The 19,031-nt window shown below is 36.3% G+C and overlaps 1 protein-coding gene and 1 long non-coding RNA gene across 2 annotated transcripts; both read left to right on the forward strand.

Annotated features, from left to right (window-relative positions):
• Window positions 1–72: 72 nt before the first annotated feature.
• LOC136855950 (FIGNL1-interacting regulator of recombination and mitosis-like) lies at window positions 73–10,902 on the forward strand. Its single transcript, XM_067133492.1, has 17 exons — window positions 73–170; window positions 1,407–1,539; window positions 2,360–2,572; window positions 3,116–3,258; window positions 3,553–3,707; window positions 4,216–4,433; window positions 5,121–5,266; window positions 5,815–5,941; window positions 6,193–6,349; window positions 6,478–6,706; window positions 7,152–7,324; window positions 7,825–7,985; window positions 8,571–8,689; window positions 9,122–9,230; window positions 9,416–9,554; window positions 9,688–9,785; window positions 10,392–10,902. Exons 2-17 carry the CDS (start codon window positions 1,420–1,422, stop codon window positions 10,824–10,826), a joined length of 2,742 nt encoding a protein of 913 aa, XP_066989593.1. The 5' UTR covers window positions 73–170; window positions 1,407–1,419; the 3' UTR covers window positions 10,827–10,902.
• Window positions 10,903–13,374: 2,472 nt separating this feature from the next.
• LOC136855951 (uncharacterized) lies at window positions 13,375–18,737 on the forward strand. The gene is made up of 3 exons (XR_010858185.1): window positions 13,375–13,431; window positions 14,932–15,056; window positions 15,833–18,737. It is a non-coding gene; the product is annotated as an uncharacterized lncRNA (long non-coding RNA).
• The last annotated feature ends 294 nt before the right edge of the window (window positions 18,738–19,031 follow it).

The raw sequence follows: 19,031 nt of genomic DNA on the forward strand, positions 1-19,031 counted from the left end.
CTTAAAAATGTTTAAATTAACCCTAAATAAAAATAGTCACTTTAAAGGACATTCCCTTAAGTCATGTTATTGTTTACATTTGATTCAAGCGGCGGCGCGAACTCCCAAAGACCATTGCATAATATTGCACTTGCAAGCGTCCGGGTTGTGGCAACTGATGTAGTTATTCGGTAATTATATAAATATGTCTCTTTATTTTTATTTATTTAAGATTATATGATATTTATAAAGGTTTTTATGGCCAAAGATGCGTATCTTAAGGGTAGGAATAGTCTATAATGACTGTCGACAGCTGAACCCAACATGGAGGTCAATTTCTCGCTAAGGTTTTATGTATTATCACTTAACCTCTATTTTATATCTAATGCTTAGCTTATTTTTTCGTCATTTGACTAAAAAATGTCATTTAAAATCATATGGGTTTGTTTAAGGCGCTATTGGAGTTCCCTCGACTCTAGCCTAGGCTAGGCTATAACGTAAGGCCTGTCGAACAGTGCTGTGGGACCCCGGCATTTTGGGGGGGGGCCGGGGGGGAGGAAACTAAAATATATTGTATTGCTTAGTAATTCTCTAATTTAGTTGAGCGTCCTGATTCCCAGTCTCCGTCCGGGGCAGGTTACGGCCTTTTTGGGGGTTTGGGAGGGGGAGGCATTGGCCTTCGCCCTAAGTTAGGTTAGGTAGGTAAGATCTGGTTAGGTAGGTAAGATCTGGTTAGGTAGGTAAGATTTGGTTAGGTAGGTAAGATCTGGATAGGTCAGGAACTAGCATTATAGGGAAGGTTATGTATTAGGAACCTGTCCCGGTCGGCGACTGGCGGGAATCGGGCTGCGCCACTAAAGTAAAGTTTTACCTATTGCTCTAATAAAAAAAAAGGTCAAATGTAAATAACAGAAATAGGCTAAAGCCTAGGCGAGACCTAGCTGAGGGTAAGTAGTAAAATGGGTAAAAGAGCAGAAGAGTTGCGAGCGCTATTTCCGTTCGTCACGGCCACCTCAGAAGCAGAGCGAAGTCTTATTTATGGGAAACTGGAGGCTGCTAACACGCCCTTCTGGTTCAGTAGCCACAAGTTTATGTGCAACATGGGTGCCATGTTAAGTAGCAGCCCTGGGGGATAAATGTAAAAATATAAAGAAAAGGTGGTAAAAATAGCTAGTGCATCCATATGCCAGGCTTTACACTTGGTTACGGGAGTAGTTGTTTCCCCTGCTCAATTTTCATGTCTGGAAAAATTGGTCATGAAATGGGGTCAGTCACTTCCAAGAGACAATTTGTCCACCAAAGGCAGTTGTTTATTTATCTTGAAAAATACAAATTATTTTTAATATTTGGTTTGTGCTATGTGTATATAAACATGAAATATAATTTAAGATATCTAAACAATGAATCATTCACCTTGAATATTTCAGGACCGATTGAACAATGGGTTCGCAGCGTTCTCAGGATGACAACGCAGATTTGCAAGAGCTTTTGAATGAAGCAGTTCAGTGGACTGATGAGGAAATACAAGAAAAATTACCCACTGTTCTGCCTGCGATCATAATATCCTTTTATAGCATAACTTTTATAATTTTTTATGTTAGAATTTTTTCATTTGCCCAGTAGATTTCGATTTCACACCAATATTTGGAATTCTGCTTTAGATTAATCAGTGTGATTGTAATGGACAAAACAGAGTAGTAAACCCAACATTTTTGCCTAATTTTTAGGTGCATGCCTCAGCTGCACTGACATTGTATGTGCAGTGTGTGAAATACGTACCCATTCCCTCTCTTGCTAAATTGATTAACTGTAATCTCATTAATTGGTTGAATATTTCTCCCGTGTTCTTGCACCATCTTGGTAAATATACCTGCATTAAGAAGGTGAATTACTCTTAACTAATCAAATTGAATTCTCTAGGAACTGGCTGCATAGGACAGCAGATAATATTTTTATTTCTAAATTAGTGATTATCCTCGGGTACATTTGTTACTGTGTAAAAAATAAATTCTTTTGATGTTAGTGCTGTAGATTGGTTTGTGCCGTTTGTTTTTGTTTTAAATTTTATATATTTATTTAAGCACAAACGAAGGTTTGGAAGGTGAATGCTTTCTGTTTGATACTTGTGCATGTTTAATTTAGGTGTGTTCCCCCCTTGGAAAATATTTGAAATAATTGATCTATGATGATTTGCTTGCATCTGCCTTTATTTTAACAGTCAGTTGACACTTTAAGCAGAGTAATGTAGACAGTGATATTATGGAGTTCTTCAGTACGCAAGACAACGATGATTTGCCTGTGATCTGTTACTATGTAAGCAGTTTATTATAATCGGAAGACTATACATATCCTTTAGTTTTATTTCCTTGACTCCAAACACAGTTTCCTACGAAGGTCACCTGACCCTGGCGATGGAGTCCAGGTAGCAAGGTTTGCTCTTGGAGCCTTTTTGTCTCATCTTGAATTTGGTTCCGAAGCCTTTGAGCTCTTTAAGTGCGCTGTGCCGTCGCTTCAGAGTTTCTTCACAACATTCTTGGAGAAGTGCACGGGAGATGAGGACAAAGACACTGAAGCAGTTAATCAGATTTTACAGGTTGTTTGTCAATTTGTACTCATCATAGAATAATTGAAATTAGCATGAAAGAGAAGTCTAAGTATTCCAGACCACAGTACTCGTTTTAAGTGATGGAAATTGAGTAAAAGTATTGAGCTTCAAAATGAAAATATCCTTTTGGTATCTTTAAATCCAGGTACTTTCCTGATAAATATTGGAAGTAAAATGGAGTACTGTGTGTTTAGATTTACTTGAAGGATTTAGACTGACTTTTCAACATGGGATTATCTCTGATGACTTGGTATCTTACGTGGTGATAATTTTTTTTTGACGTGCATTTCCATTACGATTAGTATGTAAATGCATATTTTTTTTTCATTAGTGATTTGTCGTCTGGAGTAATAAACAAAATGGTTCAGTAAGCTTATTTTTAAACAACTTTCATTGTAGTTAACTGTAGTCTTTTAGTTTCATTGCTGAGCATCATACTCTTGCAAAAGTTATCAGCATTTGTTATTTCAAATTAGTGCATTTTAATTCCAGTCAGCGTTGTAAACTTCTCGTAATCGTCTTTCTTTTCAGCAATGTATTCTGATAATTGAGTGCTGCCTTCTCACAGTTCAGTTTTTATGTCAAGCTGGGACTGTGTGCATTGAAAACATGGAAGAAGTACCCCAGGCAGTTCTCCACATTGTGAATGCTTCTTTTCAACATTGTGACAGTAGGTTTGTGAAAGTCTACTCTTTTTTTAATAGTCGTTTCCTCAGTTCGAGAAGTCAGTTTGTCGTTTCCTAAGAAGAGAAGTTCGTTAACTCTTTCCTTGCAGCCCTTCCCATATTGGTCTCTCGGGTATGATAAAGAGACCACAACCTATTTTGAGGTGGCTGTAGTTGTAGGCACTTTACGAGTGTTTATGTGTCTCTCTTTGCTTGAGTGTTAGATATCTAGGTAAAGTTTTAAATATAAATGCTGTGTAAGGGCCCACAGGCCTACTCAAACTAATAGTTTCCTTGTTGCAGCAAAGACACATATGCAGATTGTTTTGAGGCAGTCAGCGATTCTTTGACCGAGCTGTGTCGTCAGACAGTGGATCTTAGCTTGCATTTTGCTAACTTTGCGCCCAAGATTACTTTTGATACTTTTAATGAGGAGGATCTGGAAGCCCTGGTTTGTAGTAAGTATATACTCTGTCTTACCTAGATATTTATTTTGAAATACATGTAGAAATGATTTATTGAAATCCTGTAAGTCTTCATTCCCATCAGTAATAAGTCTAGTCTTGTCCCCTTCAAAGGAATCTTTACTGAATATTCTACATCACAGAGAGTGGCCAGATTTCTAGTCTGGCAAGGAATAAATAGTTTTGTTGCCCTGTAAGGACTTCTAGGTTTGACTTTTTTCTGCTGCATATGAACACCTAATCAACTTGGTGATGATAGATTAACATAAAGCAGAACTGATGTTAATGTACTGTATATGGTATGATTAAACATTTATCGTCATTCATTTATTTTCTATGTTATTGTACCCTTTTCTCTTCAAATGGGCCTGTGCTATTCTATGGCTGCTTTCTCGGTGAGGTAATAGTATGTTTTTTAGCTTGTTCCGTGAGCATTTGCTTACATAAACGATAAAAACATCTGTTAACTTTCTCAGTATCTTTGTAATCATTTGCCTTGCAGTTTGCGAGCAGCTGTGCTTGACAGCTTCCCACCTGTCACGGCTCTCGGACCTGAAAGCTTTTGTGGCGGTTTGGCGAGCGTATGCTAACCTCGTCAGTCAGCATCACAGTTCCTTGACGACGGCCTTAGACACTTCAGTTTCGCTGAAGGCCCTTGTGAAGGAAATAAATAACGGCTTTGAAATGCTCAAGACTCTCCCATTTGATGACAAGGCATCGGTAAAGTTTGAATTCCTTGACACTTACTTTTAATGCTAGCCATAATTAGGTAAAATACTGGTCTTTTGAGGTTTGGATAATGTACAGTAATTATTATTCACGATAAGTAAACTACTGTATTGGTGTTTTTCTTGGGTTAATACTGTTTGCAGATTTTATATTGGGAGACTAAAAGTAATTGCTCGTAATGGCATGCAATATGCAAATCTCATAATAGACTGTTAAATGCTGAGAAGATTGTTTATGGTAAGTTTTCCCAAGGACGGAATTTGCTATGAGTTGAAAATTGCTCTACCAATCTTCAAGAAGACTTCTTCATCCAAACTAGGAATAAAGGAAAGAATATAACTTAGAAAATGTAAAGTGTCAATATTTCATACATTTACCATTCATGTAAAATTCACCTTGTGATCCATGCCTTGTGCATAATGACAGATTTTAAGATCAACGAAATTATAATTATGTTGCACAAGGTTGATGCCTTCACAATTTCTCCTCTACCTCTCTCTGTCAAAAGATCTTATCTCTCCTTGCAGGCTACTTCCCCTTCGGAGCCCTCTTGGGTTTATAGTCCGATGATTTTGCCCATAAAGGTTTTCTGCTGAAGGTTTAAAGAAAAAAAAAAGAAAGAAAGGTCAGGTTAGATGTCTCACAAGAGCTTAAACTGCTAATTTTGTCTTTTTACAGGCTACTAGAACTCAGAAAATAATGCAGCGAACTATCAAGACGATGAACTTCTGCCTAAAAATTGTGGTCGCAATATGCGAGAAGTATCGAGGGTATCTGCGGGCTAGTCATTGCAGCATTGCCTCCCTTCTTTTGTTGCTCTTACGGTAAGTGTGCGTCTGATAAGAATGTTGTGGACCTATCTTTACTTATAGGATGCAAGGAACATGGTTATTAAGAAATGTCAGGTTTTGAATGCGACCTCTTCCAACATTTACCCTGTGTGTCTTTTCCTCTGATGTCTAATCTTCAGACTTGGAAATGCTCTCCCTGCCTTCGTTTCTTTTTCCCTAAAGTCTTCTGTCTTCCTAAAGTCTTCTGTTGCCTTATAAAGATTCTTGACTCTTTGGTCCTTGTAGAATGGGTATCACCAAGGGTCCTCCTTGCTCTAGTTTGTTTCTGCATGACTGAAAGGTCTTGGCAGCATACCGGTAGCCACCAGCTGCCTCGCTTTCTGTCTTGTATTCTTGAACTGTTCCCATTGGTCTATCCCCAGGAAGCTGTCTGATTCCTTTAGTATTGTTTTGCTGAAACTTTCACACTCATTTGAGAAACACATTTGTTGAGATGGCAGGATGAGATTTTGGAAATGTGGTCTGATGTTCCGGTGAAACTTTGTCATAATGTCAATATTTACTTCTAATTACCTTTTCAGGTATTCGCCTGGCAACGTCAGCATGAAGAATTTTCCCGGTGAACTGAAGGACGAAATAGAAACTCAGCTCATGATAGGCATCGAGCCACTACTGCTGCATCTCAGGGAAGATGAGGATTTTGTTAAGGTTTGTGAAGAAGCTACAGGTTGATTGGGTATTGTATAATTATGCTCCATCCTTTGTTTACGAGGGTATGGTACCCGTCTTGTCTATGTTTTCCCAGAGGAACTCTAAAGTTTGGCACAAAGACAAAGGGAAGAGAACAATCACAAAACGTTGTAGCATTATGATTACGGACTCCCACTCCCCCAGCAAGTGTAGGAAGTGGCAGCTGCTTTAGGCCAAATTTTCTTTTTTAAAAGATCTCATATTTCCAGGTACTTTTCGAAGACAAGAAAGAATTAATGGACGAGATAACGGAAGATTACAGCAGTTATTTACTTCTTTTAATAGCTGTGGCAGTCCCTCCTTCAGCAACTGTCCTCATTCATATGAAGAAGTTTCTCTCTGCCATATTTTCTGCAATGCAGAAAAGTAAGTTTTTTAAATGCTTATGACTGTATTAATAAAGTTTATTTTGTTGACTGTATTTCAGTTGTTAGTTTTAGGCCTTTGCTAACTATAATTCCCACAGAAGTCATTGGCATTTTTATGATTCGCAGGTCACGTTTCCTTGTCGTTTCCATGCACCATGAATGGTGTAATGTGCAAAGGAAAACAGCAGAGCAAGGTGCCGCTATACGAGCACGTACTGACTCGGATGTGCGTCCTTGTGGCCGGTTTTAGCAGCACCCAGTTTAAAGTCCTGGAGGAAATTCTTATCGAATGGCTGTTGAGCGGCCAAACGTGGCCAGCTCTTTTAGCTGCTGATGTGTGGTGCTTTGTTGTGAGGTGAGTCAAGTTAAGTATACCTTCGTTTTACCAGACCACTGAGCTGATTAACAGCTCTCCTAGGGCTGGCCCGAAAGATTAGACTTATTTTACGTGGCTAAGAACCAATTGGTTACTTAGCAACGGGACCTACAGCTTATTGTGGAATAACATTTTTGTACAGTAGTTGCAAATCACATAGTCTCTTGTACAACAGAAGATTTATTAATAATTCCTTGTCAATTTTCATTGACAATGAATAACGATATAGAAAGTTAATGATAAATATTATATAATGGAAAGTTTATTAATGATAGGTATTGTGCTTGAGAAAATGTACAAATACACCAATAATCACAGAAAATCTATTAATACAGTAATATATGATACTGAAGTCTTCTTGACCATAATGAATTATATTACGACAGAAGAATTATTTGGGAAATCATGCACTCAATTTTTCCAGGTACGGAACAAGTGAGCTGTGTTGGGATTACTGCATACTGCTGTTGGATATATTACCCAAGAGGAGGGTTCATTCTCACCAGCGTCTGATCGTGGCGTCACTCTTGAGTCGGCTGATCACCAAGCTAGCGCCCAAAGACAGGGGGAAGTTGGTCTCGATTTTGCGAGAAAGAAGTAAGGAGGACATTACTGTAGTTTGTAGACGTTGGCTAAAAAATGGGATGAGTTTCTGTCGTATAAAAAGGTCGTGAAAACTGAATTTGTTAAACGAGCTTCCGTGGAATGGAAAACCCAGATGTGGTAAAAGAAATACAGTGTCAAGAGACAATAATGAAATACTATAGTACAGATGAAAACACAAAGAATATAAATTGTGTTGAATTAATGCATTATGGAACAAGGATCAGTCATTTCTTCTATTGTGCATCCTCTAAAGTAAGTCAGAACTAACAGAATACTAAACACAAAATCCCAATGTTAGCTTCTGTTCACAATAACGAAGCTCTCTGGCCAATCCCATGAGACCTTGTGGTCTGGTTAAACCACACAATAATATTTTATGTGCATTGAATACTGAGACCATTTTGTCTGGTTAACCCATGCAGTGATAATTTCGTAGACGTTTAGTCAGTAGAATTAGTATCGCATGGGTATTTAGTATTGTTACATTCCAGGGCTAAAACGGGGTATGGGTACATCGCTCCTGTTCAGCATGTTACAGTTTGGCGAAGTTTTCGAGCTTAGGGAGGTTAAGAGTAGCGTCCTGAAGACTGCTTCGAAGAACATCACGTCTGCACTGTCGCGGAAAGCAACAGGAGAGGTTCTTTTCAGCTTGGTGAGAATATTGTTGCAAGATCTCATTTATGACATACTTTGACAAGCTTTCAGTACTGCATATACAACCTTTGCTTTGTTTTACAGTAATAGCAATTGTTGTCATAGATTTTTTGTAGCTTCTATCATTCATTGGACATAATGCTACTCAAGCTGGTCTTTTTCCTAAAACACTCTTTTTCTAATGATTTACAGTGATTTCAGTGTTATGAATTAATACTGAAACAGTGCTCTGAAAGCTTTAACATTTCAGTCTTTCTGTAGGGGCCATATTTAGAGCGTATTCCAATTAACTTGGGTACAAAATGTATTCTACCTCCAGAAGGTTAGAACGTACTGCACAAAATGTATTCTATCATGTTGTGCGTTTTTTTGTAATCGTTAAATAATGATATAAAAAGGGAATCCAGGAATATTTTGTTCAGAAAAAATGTTGGATGATCACAGTATTTTTGTTTCATTGCAAGGATGTTTTCTGTTATGAGTGTATATTAACCACATTCTTCTTGAAATACTGACAGATTACTCAAATTACACCGTTATCTTGTGTCAAGAAGTGGACCTGAATATCTTCATTTCCTTCCAGAAAGAAGATTTAGAGGCGATATCACAGTTGTCACTTTCGCCCTCCTCGAGTAATGCAGATATCTCAGAAAAAGCTGCTGAAAAAGAGTTTGCTGAGACCTTGGCACAGCTCTGGAAGAGGCAAGTTTGTTTAATGTCAAAGTGTCGCATTGCTCTCTTAGTTACACATGTCGACTCCACTTCCGATTTTTAGTTGGGTTAGGCCTAAATGTTTTTCCTTCTGCCCTTTGTAGGTTTCAGCAGGCGTAGGGTATACAATTTACACATTAACTGCCCTTATAAAAGATGGGAGAACCCAGCTTATCTTGTGATATATTCTTTTTAACCATTTCGGTTGGTGTGATTCATTTATTAGTTACAATTAATTGCAACAGGTACAGTTATATCTTGGACTTGTTGAAAAATGTACACAGTTTTTAACAATTTTTTTCAAACCTCTGACTCTTTGGTATTTGGCATTCATTAGTGTTATATGTAACCCTAGGATTAATATTGAACCTTCAGTAATATTTTATCGACCTTGTCACATCCGAAGGGATTATTCTTTTTCAGGATGCCAGAAAAACTGATTGGTGCAACTGCAGTAGATGAAATGGTGTCATACATGGTCCACTCTTCTGTCTTGGTGCTGAAGCACTTTTCAAATGCCCAGCTTTTTCAGGTATTGGTGTGACTTTTTTTTTTGCTATATGCATAGATATTCCACCACTCAAATGTGCCAAGTGTTTGTGGGGACATAAGACATATTTTGAACACTATAATCATTGAAATAAATGCTGTGGGATTATCAATACGAGCCCCACATACCTCTTCTGTGGATCGTTATTGTAATTTTTGATTTTGCAGATCTTGTCCCTTTGTAGAAGATGTGTAACCTGTGGTACCCCAGTGGTATGTTTAGCCGTATCAAACCTAATTGGAGCTTTGGGTCGCATCTCAGTCACCTCATGTCCCGAGGAAGATGGCATCCTGAGCCTGATATCTGGTACGCAACTTGGGAATTCTTTGTCGATGAAATACGTGTAAACTAATGCTGGTACTGGTGTGATATGAAGTACCTATTTCTAGGATATAAGGTCTTATAACTGTTTACGTACTCTTTGTACTCTTTGTCGCAGAATGTTTGTCGTCGTTGTTGAAGAGTTCAAACTCTTTGGTCCTCCAGAGTGCCTTGGAAGCACTTGTCACTTTTGGGAGACACACAGTTCATGAGAAGGTAGGTGATGTCTGTACAGCCAATCAATTAGGTCAGACGACAGAATTATTCAAGTTGCTTATGTTAAAGATTTCTGATTTAATCAGGGCACTGAATCAAACGTAGGGTCTCATAAGGCTGGGATGAATTACATGTTCTTGAATAAGGAAAATAACTGGGGTTGAAAATATTCCAGCTTGGTGAGTGGTGGAGATAGAACTTTTGATTAAAATTTTTTTAGATAGATGACAAAGTTCAGTTTTTGGGTCTTTCTTTATGTGCAAGGAATTATTTTAATCTTTCTTTTCTCCTCAAATGAAACTGTATTTAGTTATTGCTTCAAACAGTTTTCTCTGCTGCATGAAGCTATGTCGTTATCATATCTCTCTCGCAACTGTGTTTCTTATGAGCTTCTCATATGCCTCACAAGTTTAAGTTTTCCTTTAATCTTGGAACTGCATTTCTGACAATTTGTTCTTATGTGTATGAGTTAGATTTGTTTCACTCTTCAGAACACCAACCAAATTTCAAACAATCTTCTCTTATGCCTCATGCAACACCTGATTTATTTTTTAAAGTTCAGCAAATTTTTTAAGGTTCAGGTAACAAGTGTTTCAAATTTCCCAGGTGCTGCCAATGTCTATAGCGGAATGCGATGAAGACTTGCAGTTGAAGGTGACCAATTACTTGAAGCAGGAACCACTTCCAGCTCCAGCTGGTCATTCCAGACTCTCCCTCCTGCAGCTGCAGGTGCAAGATCGAGACTCCGGAGACGCGAACAGTACGTACGTTAGTATCAACAGCATTGCAGGAGCCGTCCCAGCAAACGTAGGTTTGGCACCAGCAAAGGCATGTGGGCAAGACGACAGAGGGTTGAAGAGGAAGAGATTGGATGGGTCGCCGTTGTGCGATTCTGAGAACGTGTCCTCGCTAATCGCGAAGCTGCAAGAGAGCCAGGGAATGCTCGTTGATTTGAGCATCAGCGGCAGCGCCGTCAAGCCTGACGACAGAAGAAAGATTCGGAGGTGTCTCCAAGAGATGTTAGAACTAATGGAGAAGTAATTACTTCAAATTCATGTAATCTAAAGGTTTAGGGACAATTGTTTTTATATTTTAAAGAATTATTTTTAATACTTTTCTTGCTTGTTTCATTCTCCTAGAGTACTGTTAAAGAGTTTTTCGTTCCCCTTGGAAATGTTCGAAAGTGATGCATTTCATTTATAGATAGGAAGCCTCGCTCTAAAAAAAGAGAGACAGTTGAAATTTATGAAAAAAAAGGGTAAAATAAGAAAATTAATTATGGTCTAGAAGGAATAAAGTATAGCGTACAGTACTAGGTTCCTAACCTATCTTGGAAACGTAAAAACAATGATTTCCCTCAATTATTGTTTGAACTAACGATCTTAATGTGGTTGCACAAATTACAAACCCATCTCCATTTAGTGTCGTCACCCTCCCAAGTGATGTTGACTTAATTTTTGAGATACTGTACCTTGTGTCTTGCTTTTTTTCGCAGCTTCTGCCCCGTAGGGGGTTAGTGACGTCAGTGCACCTTGTGCGATGCACTGTGGGCATTTACTTTAGGACCTTTGCAGCGTCACTTCTGCCCCTAACTGCAACTCCTTTCATTCCTTTTACTGTACCTCCTTTCATATTCTCTTTCTTCCATCTTGCTTCCCACCCTCTCCTAACAGTTGTTTGATAATGCAACTGTGAGGTTTTCCTCCTGTTACACCTTTCAAGCCTGAATGACCTTGTAGGTCCAAGCAATTGGCCTCTGGTTTAGATTTTATATTCCGATTCCACTTTTTTATTCGTAGTATCTTTGTTTCCACTTCTTCGCTAATTCCTCATTTGTAATTCAATCTTTCCACTGTACTCTGGCCATGAATCTTAACACTCCATGGTCATACCTTTTCAAAATCCCATCCATTTTCTGAGTGGGTTGCCCAACACAAAAAATAATAATACAAGATACAGTATTTGTTGATTTATTAGTTAATATATCTCCAGATATTGAAGAACTAGAGACTAAAGTGATATGCTCACTTTAAATTTACTGTAAACCTCTATTGAACAAAGCATAAAACTTTTACAGGTTTTATGTAGAGTACTAATCCCCAAATTAGGCCAATTTGCAATATTCCCAGCTGCCATGATAGAGCTTATAAAGCTTAAATTCCTATAGCAATGTTGTTTCAAGTACAAATGCCAATTACATGACTAACTAGTGTCTATGTTGAACATATGCCTATGGGATTTTAGTCATAAACGAACTGATTGAGTCATGAGGTTTGTGATGACCATAGTAGTGTCTTTGGTTTCATCTGTATGTTAAACTATGCAATTTTTTTCTGATCCTTGAGCCTACTACTTATTCATTTATCATTTGGGGTAAATCAGCAATAGACCAATTTGTTAAGGGGAAAATGATCAATACAAACATGGCTCACTGCAGATTTTGGGACATTAATTCATACCTGAGGTATGTTTAGCAATTCATACCTGAGGTAGGCCTAACTTGCACTTGTATACCTTCTAATCTATACTTTCATAAACTGCTACTGAGTCAAGACAGGAAAATTTAAATAAAATTGGTTTAAAATCAAAATTACACATCAAAATATTCACTTTAATAAAATAATTTTGCAGTGAAAAATCATTTAAATTTCAAACCTGAAGGACTGTATAAAATCCTATGCATATCTTTTTTTTTTTATTTTTAAAATTCACTTCAAATTTATATTTGAGTTTTAACTAATGTGAATATTTATCAAGTTCATATCTGTTATAGAATAAATCCTTTGCCATTTTATGTCCTAGAACTTATATACAGAATGTACATAAAAATGCAGTTTTATCTGTATGCTACCATTACAGTAGTATATCGATGTTTAATATAACTAACACATTACTTATTAAAATATTTAAAACATGGACAAATAATGGATTGGTCATGTGATGAGAATGAGTCAGTTTTTGGAAAGGTAACCACCAAAAATTGATGGACAGTGATAGCCCATATATGCACTTTGATTTAATTATGTTTCTTATATAAATAATTAGAAGTATTTGTCACTATACTATATATACATATATATATGTATGTATATATATATATATATATATATATATATATATATATATATATATATATATATATATATATATATATTTATATATATATTATATATTGTCCTTTAATGTATACTTTCGTTAACTATATCCTTATGAAATAACTTAATAGCTTATGGTTTATATTAATTAAAATATTATGAATTAACAATATTTATTGAGAAAATAACTGCTTAAAACAATGATAATATAATATTTATATTATATAAATATATGTCTAATCTTTATAAAAAATAAAACTTAGATATTTTTATGAAATGCATCAAAATCCACAGGAAATTTCTGATGGTATAGTATATTGTTATAAGATTTATTCATACGGTTGTTTTATTACATTAGCCAAGCTTTATGCTAATAAAATATTAAAAGGTGATAGTTATCTCAATAATAATTTATAAAATTAAATAAAATTGATAAAAATAAAGAAATACCTTCACGCTGGAACTCCTGGAAGTGGCTGGAAATTTGGAAGACCAATTCAGGTAAATTATTGGAACAAATGCCGGCCTACCAACCCTTGTAGCTCCTGGAGGTAACGTATTTTACCGTTTATTTCGTACATTTAAGTGATTTCACTGAACATTTTAAGTATATACTTACGTGTAAAGTATATTTTAAGTAAATGGACATGAATACGCCGTATAATTACGTCTGTATAACGAAGAAATAAGGAAATAAGTGATTTTTTTTAAAGGTGTCAATATGGCCGGCTCATGTCAGCCAGTGTTTACGTTCTGACCGTAAATAATTCATTTAATTCTTGTTTAATTCTTAGTTTAGCTTATTATTGTTTAAGTATTTTACTACATTTAATTAAATTCTACGATTTTATCATGAAAGTGTCAAGCTTAGGGTGTAAATACAGCCTATAATTGCTGTGAAACTCTGACAGGCTGTCAAGGGGTGTTTCCTACCCTAGAGTAGAGCACGTGTTAGGTCAGGCTACCTTTAATTATGCTGGATTTGATTATATATATAATTGTTTTGCTAGTGTTATAGAAAGCCTTATTTGGTCTTAAAACAAGAATTATTGTGCACGTATTGTGATAGCATTGTTTTTAAGGGGTTGACGAGGGGGATGTGAGGTCCCCCCCCCCCTTCAGGCTAGAATAGGGTACTGCCCTTGAAGGCAGGTTGGGCTAAGGGAAGGTCAAGTTAGGTTAGGACGTAATCCTGTTGAAACGCCATTGATCTGCCATTAAAGCTGGCCGTGATCGTTGGAACAACTCGCGACCATGATATTTACTTGATTTTTTTATATTTATGGGTTTTTATTACGTTTTACGATAATTCCCATATATTTTTTTGTTCTTTCATTCCAAAAAGGCTGGTACTAAACATGGCATTAGCTTTCGTATTAAACTGGCAGTTACCGAAATAGAGGGCCGAAGTATAGTAGTCTCTAGTTATACATGTTGAAGTATGTCATTGATCTGGGTTTAAGAAGGCCGCGGTCGGTCGGTTAAAAAAGTATGCAACTCTTTCGTACTTTTCCTCTAACCCTAACCTAACCTAAGTTATTATAAACCTTAGGCCAAGGGATTCATCATATTTAAACATAGTGAAGGACAAAATTCCATGTACGAGTATTATTCATTTGATTTAGGAAGGTGAAATTTGATCAGATAGGTTGTCAGTGGAAGGCCTGACCTCACGGTGAGTCATTATAAACGTGGACATAAATAATAGCGGTCATTTTGTATTGGGCTTTTGTTTTTCAATCCTCAAAATTAATTAAAATGGTTTACAGCAAAATGTATACAACCTTTGGTAATTCTTCAGAAGAGTTCTGCGTCAGAGGCCCACATCAGCCAATGTGGCCCTGTGTCAAGCTGTATAGGGTGTTTAAGGAATGAGCTAAGCCCCCTGTCGCCAGTTTTGGCAGTTACATTGAAAGGACCAATAGGTGTTCAGTTTTACCACTTAACGAGATGCGGAAATTCAAATAATGAATTTACCATTTCTCCATATTTATGTAAATAGGTGTCTTGAATGATCAGTCATTTTGCAATAAAACTGGCCATTTTTACAGATTGTTGTCGGCAAGGTGAATGGGGCGTAGATGTAATTAGTCAACTTTGTGGATTGAAAACGGCCATGTCGAGTTGTTCGTTGCTGTATGAGGATGTCGAAAGGGCTACCTGACACTTATCTCGGGTTAGTATTTGCTGATAGTTATAAGAAAGCAGTTATGGACTTAAAACTGAGATTTTGGCAAATAGTTTAGGTCTTGTAAGTGATTAAGTTAATCAGTCAAGATGTGATTTCCAATCAGGGCAGCCAGAAAGTTTTAAGAAATCGTTTGAAAGCTCTGCATATCCCTATAATTGTTTTTGTGAATCCATTAGTTGCAGTTCTATAACTAGAGATTTTGTAGTGTCCAAAGGTAAATTGTTATTAATTATAGAAATGTTTAAATTTTTCAAAGATATTATTTGACTGCAGTCACAAACTCGTAGTTACATAATTTGCAGAATTGTCTTTCAAGTTCTCGCATGAAACAGTGTCATTAATTTGTTCTGAAGTATTTCTTTGGTGTCTAGAGCATTATCATCTAACGTAGCTTTATAGCTTTATAAAGGACATGAACTGATGAATTCCTAGCAGAAGTGACTAATTTAGTTGCGTTGTGAAATTTGAAGTAAAGGACTTATTAATAACGAGCTCGATGGCGCTTTATGCTGTGCTGGAACCGGGCACTGCCTGTCATGTCTCCCCTACCCTCCCAATCCCCTACCTACTCTGCCCCCCACCCGGGCGGACAAACAGGTTTACAGGAGGAGGGTGGATGTGTCATGTCTCCCCTACCTTCCCGATTCCCTACCTAACCTACCCCTCACAGGGAAGACAAACAAGAAAGAGCCACTCGGATTTTGTTATTATAGATAATAATTCCCAGGTGCCCTATTTGTAATCGTCATCTATATTTGCAGGAAAGACCGCCTTGGAAGTCGTCATTGTGGGGAAACTTTCAAGAAAATAAATGAATGACTTTCAACTCGACATCAAGCACACTTGGCAGGCTCAACTTGACATCAAGCACACTTCGCAGGCTCAAGTTGACATCAAGCACACTTGGCAGGATAGCCTATTGAAACCTCTACGTCAGGACCTGTGTTGCTGATACATTATTCGAAGGAAAGCCTCATAAGAGTGTCACAATAGTTTATGAAAAGAAAATGCTTTAAGTTAATGGAAATTTTCCATTTTTACAAGTGACATGTTTGCTCATGAGGCAGAATTTCATATAGGTATGAGAAATATGTGGTAGTATTCACAATGACATTTAAAAGGTTAAAGATTGCCAGTAAGGATTTTTCAATGCATTGTAGATTATCTATTAGAATTCCAATCCTATATTTCCTCTTGCAAGACTGGAACCATATAAAGTTTCTTCAAAGGCAATATCGGTGATATTAAGCTAATCAGAATTGAAATTCATTTGGTAAATAATTTCTGCATTTGTAATTGCTTTTCATTTCTTAACGTTATGGCAAATTCTCGTAATTCATTTGGTCTTTTTATCAATAGGTGGTCATGTCTTGAAGGTGTCACAGTTTATCTTGATGGATTTTCTCAATACAGTCCTCTAAGTTGTAGAGAAAGCCTCAAACTTTAATGATGTGTTGTCCTAGAGGTCACCAACTCAATAATTAGAATTTGATTTTATAGAAATGATTAAGTTCAGACAGGTGTTCTTAGGCTGGAATGAACAGCTGTTGCTATTTGTAAAGAAAATCAATGTTTTAGTATGTTAATGCATAGATAATTGCAATATCTGTTCCTGTTTGTAATACCAAAAGTTTGTTGCATAAATTTAATAAGGCAGGATAATTTTTATACAAATTGTTAAGTCATGAAATGGTTGAAATGTGTTGCATTTAGTCACCATCAGATATATACTACTGTACTGTACTAAGGAATGCAATCTAAAAATGTTAATTTGATACATAATTCAAAATTAGGTACCTGAATTGCTTTATAATTGAAAACCCTTCATGCTTAACACAGGTTTTTGCTTTATAATGGAAAAGCCATCATGCTTAACACTCATTTAAATATATTAATTGGAAAATGTAAGACAGATTGCTGAAGAGTCATATACTGGATAGAGAATTTAAAAATGCAAAAATAAGGCATATTTTTATATACCTATATATATTTTTAATGGTGATAAATTGGTAAAGGTTATTTTTTACTGGTTTGAAATAAGTGCTGTTACATTTGTGGTTGAATGTAATTCATTTTTCTCTCTCTCTCTCTCTCTCTCTCTCTCTCTCTCTGTATCAGAACCATCGAATTCTATAGCATTCAGAACTGACTTGACCATGGTTTTTACATTCCTCCCTCCTCAGAGTATGGTTAAAGTATGAAAGTATATAGCTGTCCAAAAATTAGCCATACCCTTTGTCCCATGAATATTGAATGAATATCTTGTGTCGCAGGGAATTATATCAGTCATCATTTTCAGTTTATCCTCCTAACCTAAACTTTTTAGGAGTTGCAGTAGATTAAGCGAGTAAACTTAGTGGGTTGGTTAAAATGATGCTGATAACCAAATGGGGTTTTACTCTTTGTTTCAAGTTTAGCAAGGAATAACGTATTGACTTATTGTTGGTTTTACTTAATGTCTTTTTATCCAACATCGATATTGTTTAATATTCAGTCTTTATTGAGATACAGGGCTTCTTTTTATACTTGAACTCTCAACTTTAGCATTTCTTGATTCATAATCATACATCACGTTAATATTTCCTTCATTATTCAGTGGTCAGGAAAGTATTCATATTGCCTTCACTATTAAGTGGTCAAGAAAGCCGTTATGCATCAAGAGTTTTGTCAAACAATAAACTGTGTTCAACCTTACTTAACCCCAGTAATTGACTACTGTAATTTGAGTAATATAAGTTTGTATAATGTTGTAAAGGTCAGATGACTGTCATACATCAGTGGAATCCTTGTTGAATTGGAATTGAATTCTGTTGAATGATGAACTAATTGTGGTTATTTTTGTAGCAACATTTTGGATGTTACAGCTTGAAGGTACTTTTGTTGTCAAGTTAAGGTTCATGAGCTTCAAATACGATTGTAACAATGTATATCAAGTCTGGTCTAGTTTTAAGAATCCTTAGGTGTCAAGTAACACCTTTGATTTATTAAAAAAACTAAGTCTTACATATTCCTTGATGAGATTGAATATTAGAAAGCCAGGTATGTACTCTGCAGTGTAAATTTAGTATCTTGACAAGTGACAGAAATTAGGCAAGCACTTACAAAAATACAACTGGTTGTGAATTATGATAATGCCTAATGGTTTTAGTAAGGTTTTTGTAACTGGAATTATTTTAGGAATTCAGCAGATTGATTTTGTCTCAGATGGGAAATAGCTTATGGTCATGTCGATGGTTAACTTGAGGAAAGTTGGACCAGTTAAGTGATGAGAATCGTATGTTTAGGAAATAGTAGGTAGAAAGTAGTATGATTAGTGAATTTTTGGGAAATGGTAGGAGATAAAATGGAGACTTTTAGATGAGAAGTCATGTTGATAACAGTAAATTGGAAAGACTATTCAGTGGTCCAAGGTAATAATTTTGCATTTAATAAATAGGTAGCCATATTTGGTATATCTTTTTAGATATTTCAAAAACTGCAGTGTATCTTGTGTTAGTAATTGAATTGTACAATTTTTATTAAAACTAAACAATGGAGCCTAGATACTAGAGTTGGGATGTTGAATCAGCTAATTTCTCTTCAAGGATTATCAAAACTCTGATTGGACCAGGTTTTTTTTTAATAGAATTTGATTCCAATTTAACAACAATTACTGTTGTCAGTTGTCACAGTGCAGGTCTGGTCAAGGATTAAAACCACAGGATTTTGATTCCACCAAGATACCAAGTAAGGACACAAAACTTGAAATTTGAAACTGAAAACATGAAATCTTAAATCTGTAACCCCATGCTGGAAATACAGGAAGTATTGAATTTATCTATTGGCCTCATGGCTTCAGTTTTGAAATGCAGCAATATTGTTTTCTTGAAAAGGTTGTGTCCTCTTGGACCTGAATAAAGTAGTTACGGGGACCAGCAAGGTCCTTTGTATGTGCTTTTGGGGTAAAATCTAAAGTCCAGG

This window comes from Macrobrachium rosenbergii, chromosome 33 (assembly GCF_040412425.1).
Source record: "Macrobrachium rosenbergii isolate ZJJX-2024 chromosome 33, ASM4041242v1, whole genome shotgun sequence".
Classification (NCBI taxonomy): Eukaryota; Metazoa; Arthropoda; class Malacostraca; order Decapoda; family Palaemonidae; genus Macrobrachium; species Macrobrachium rosenbergii.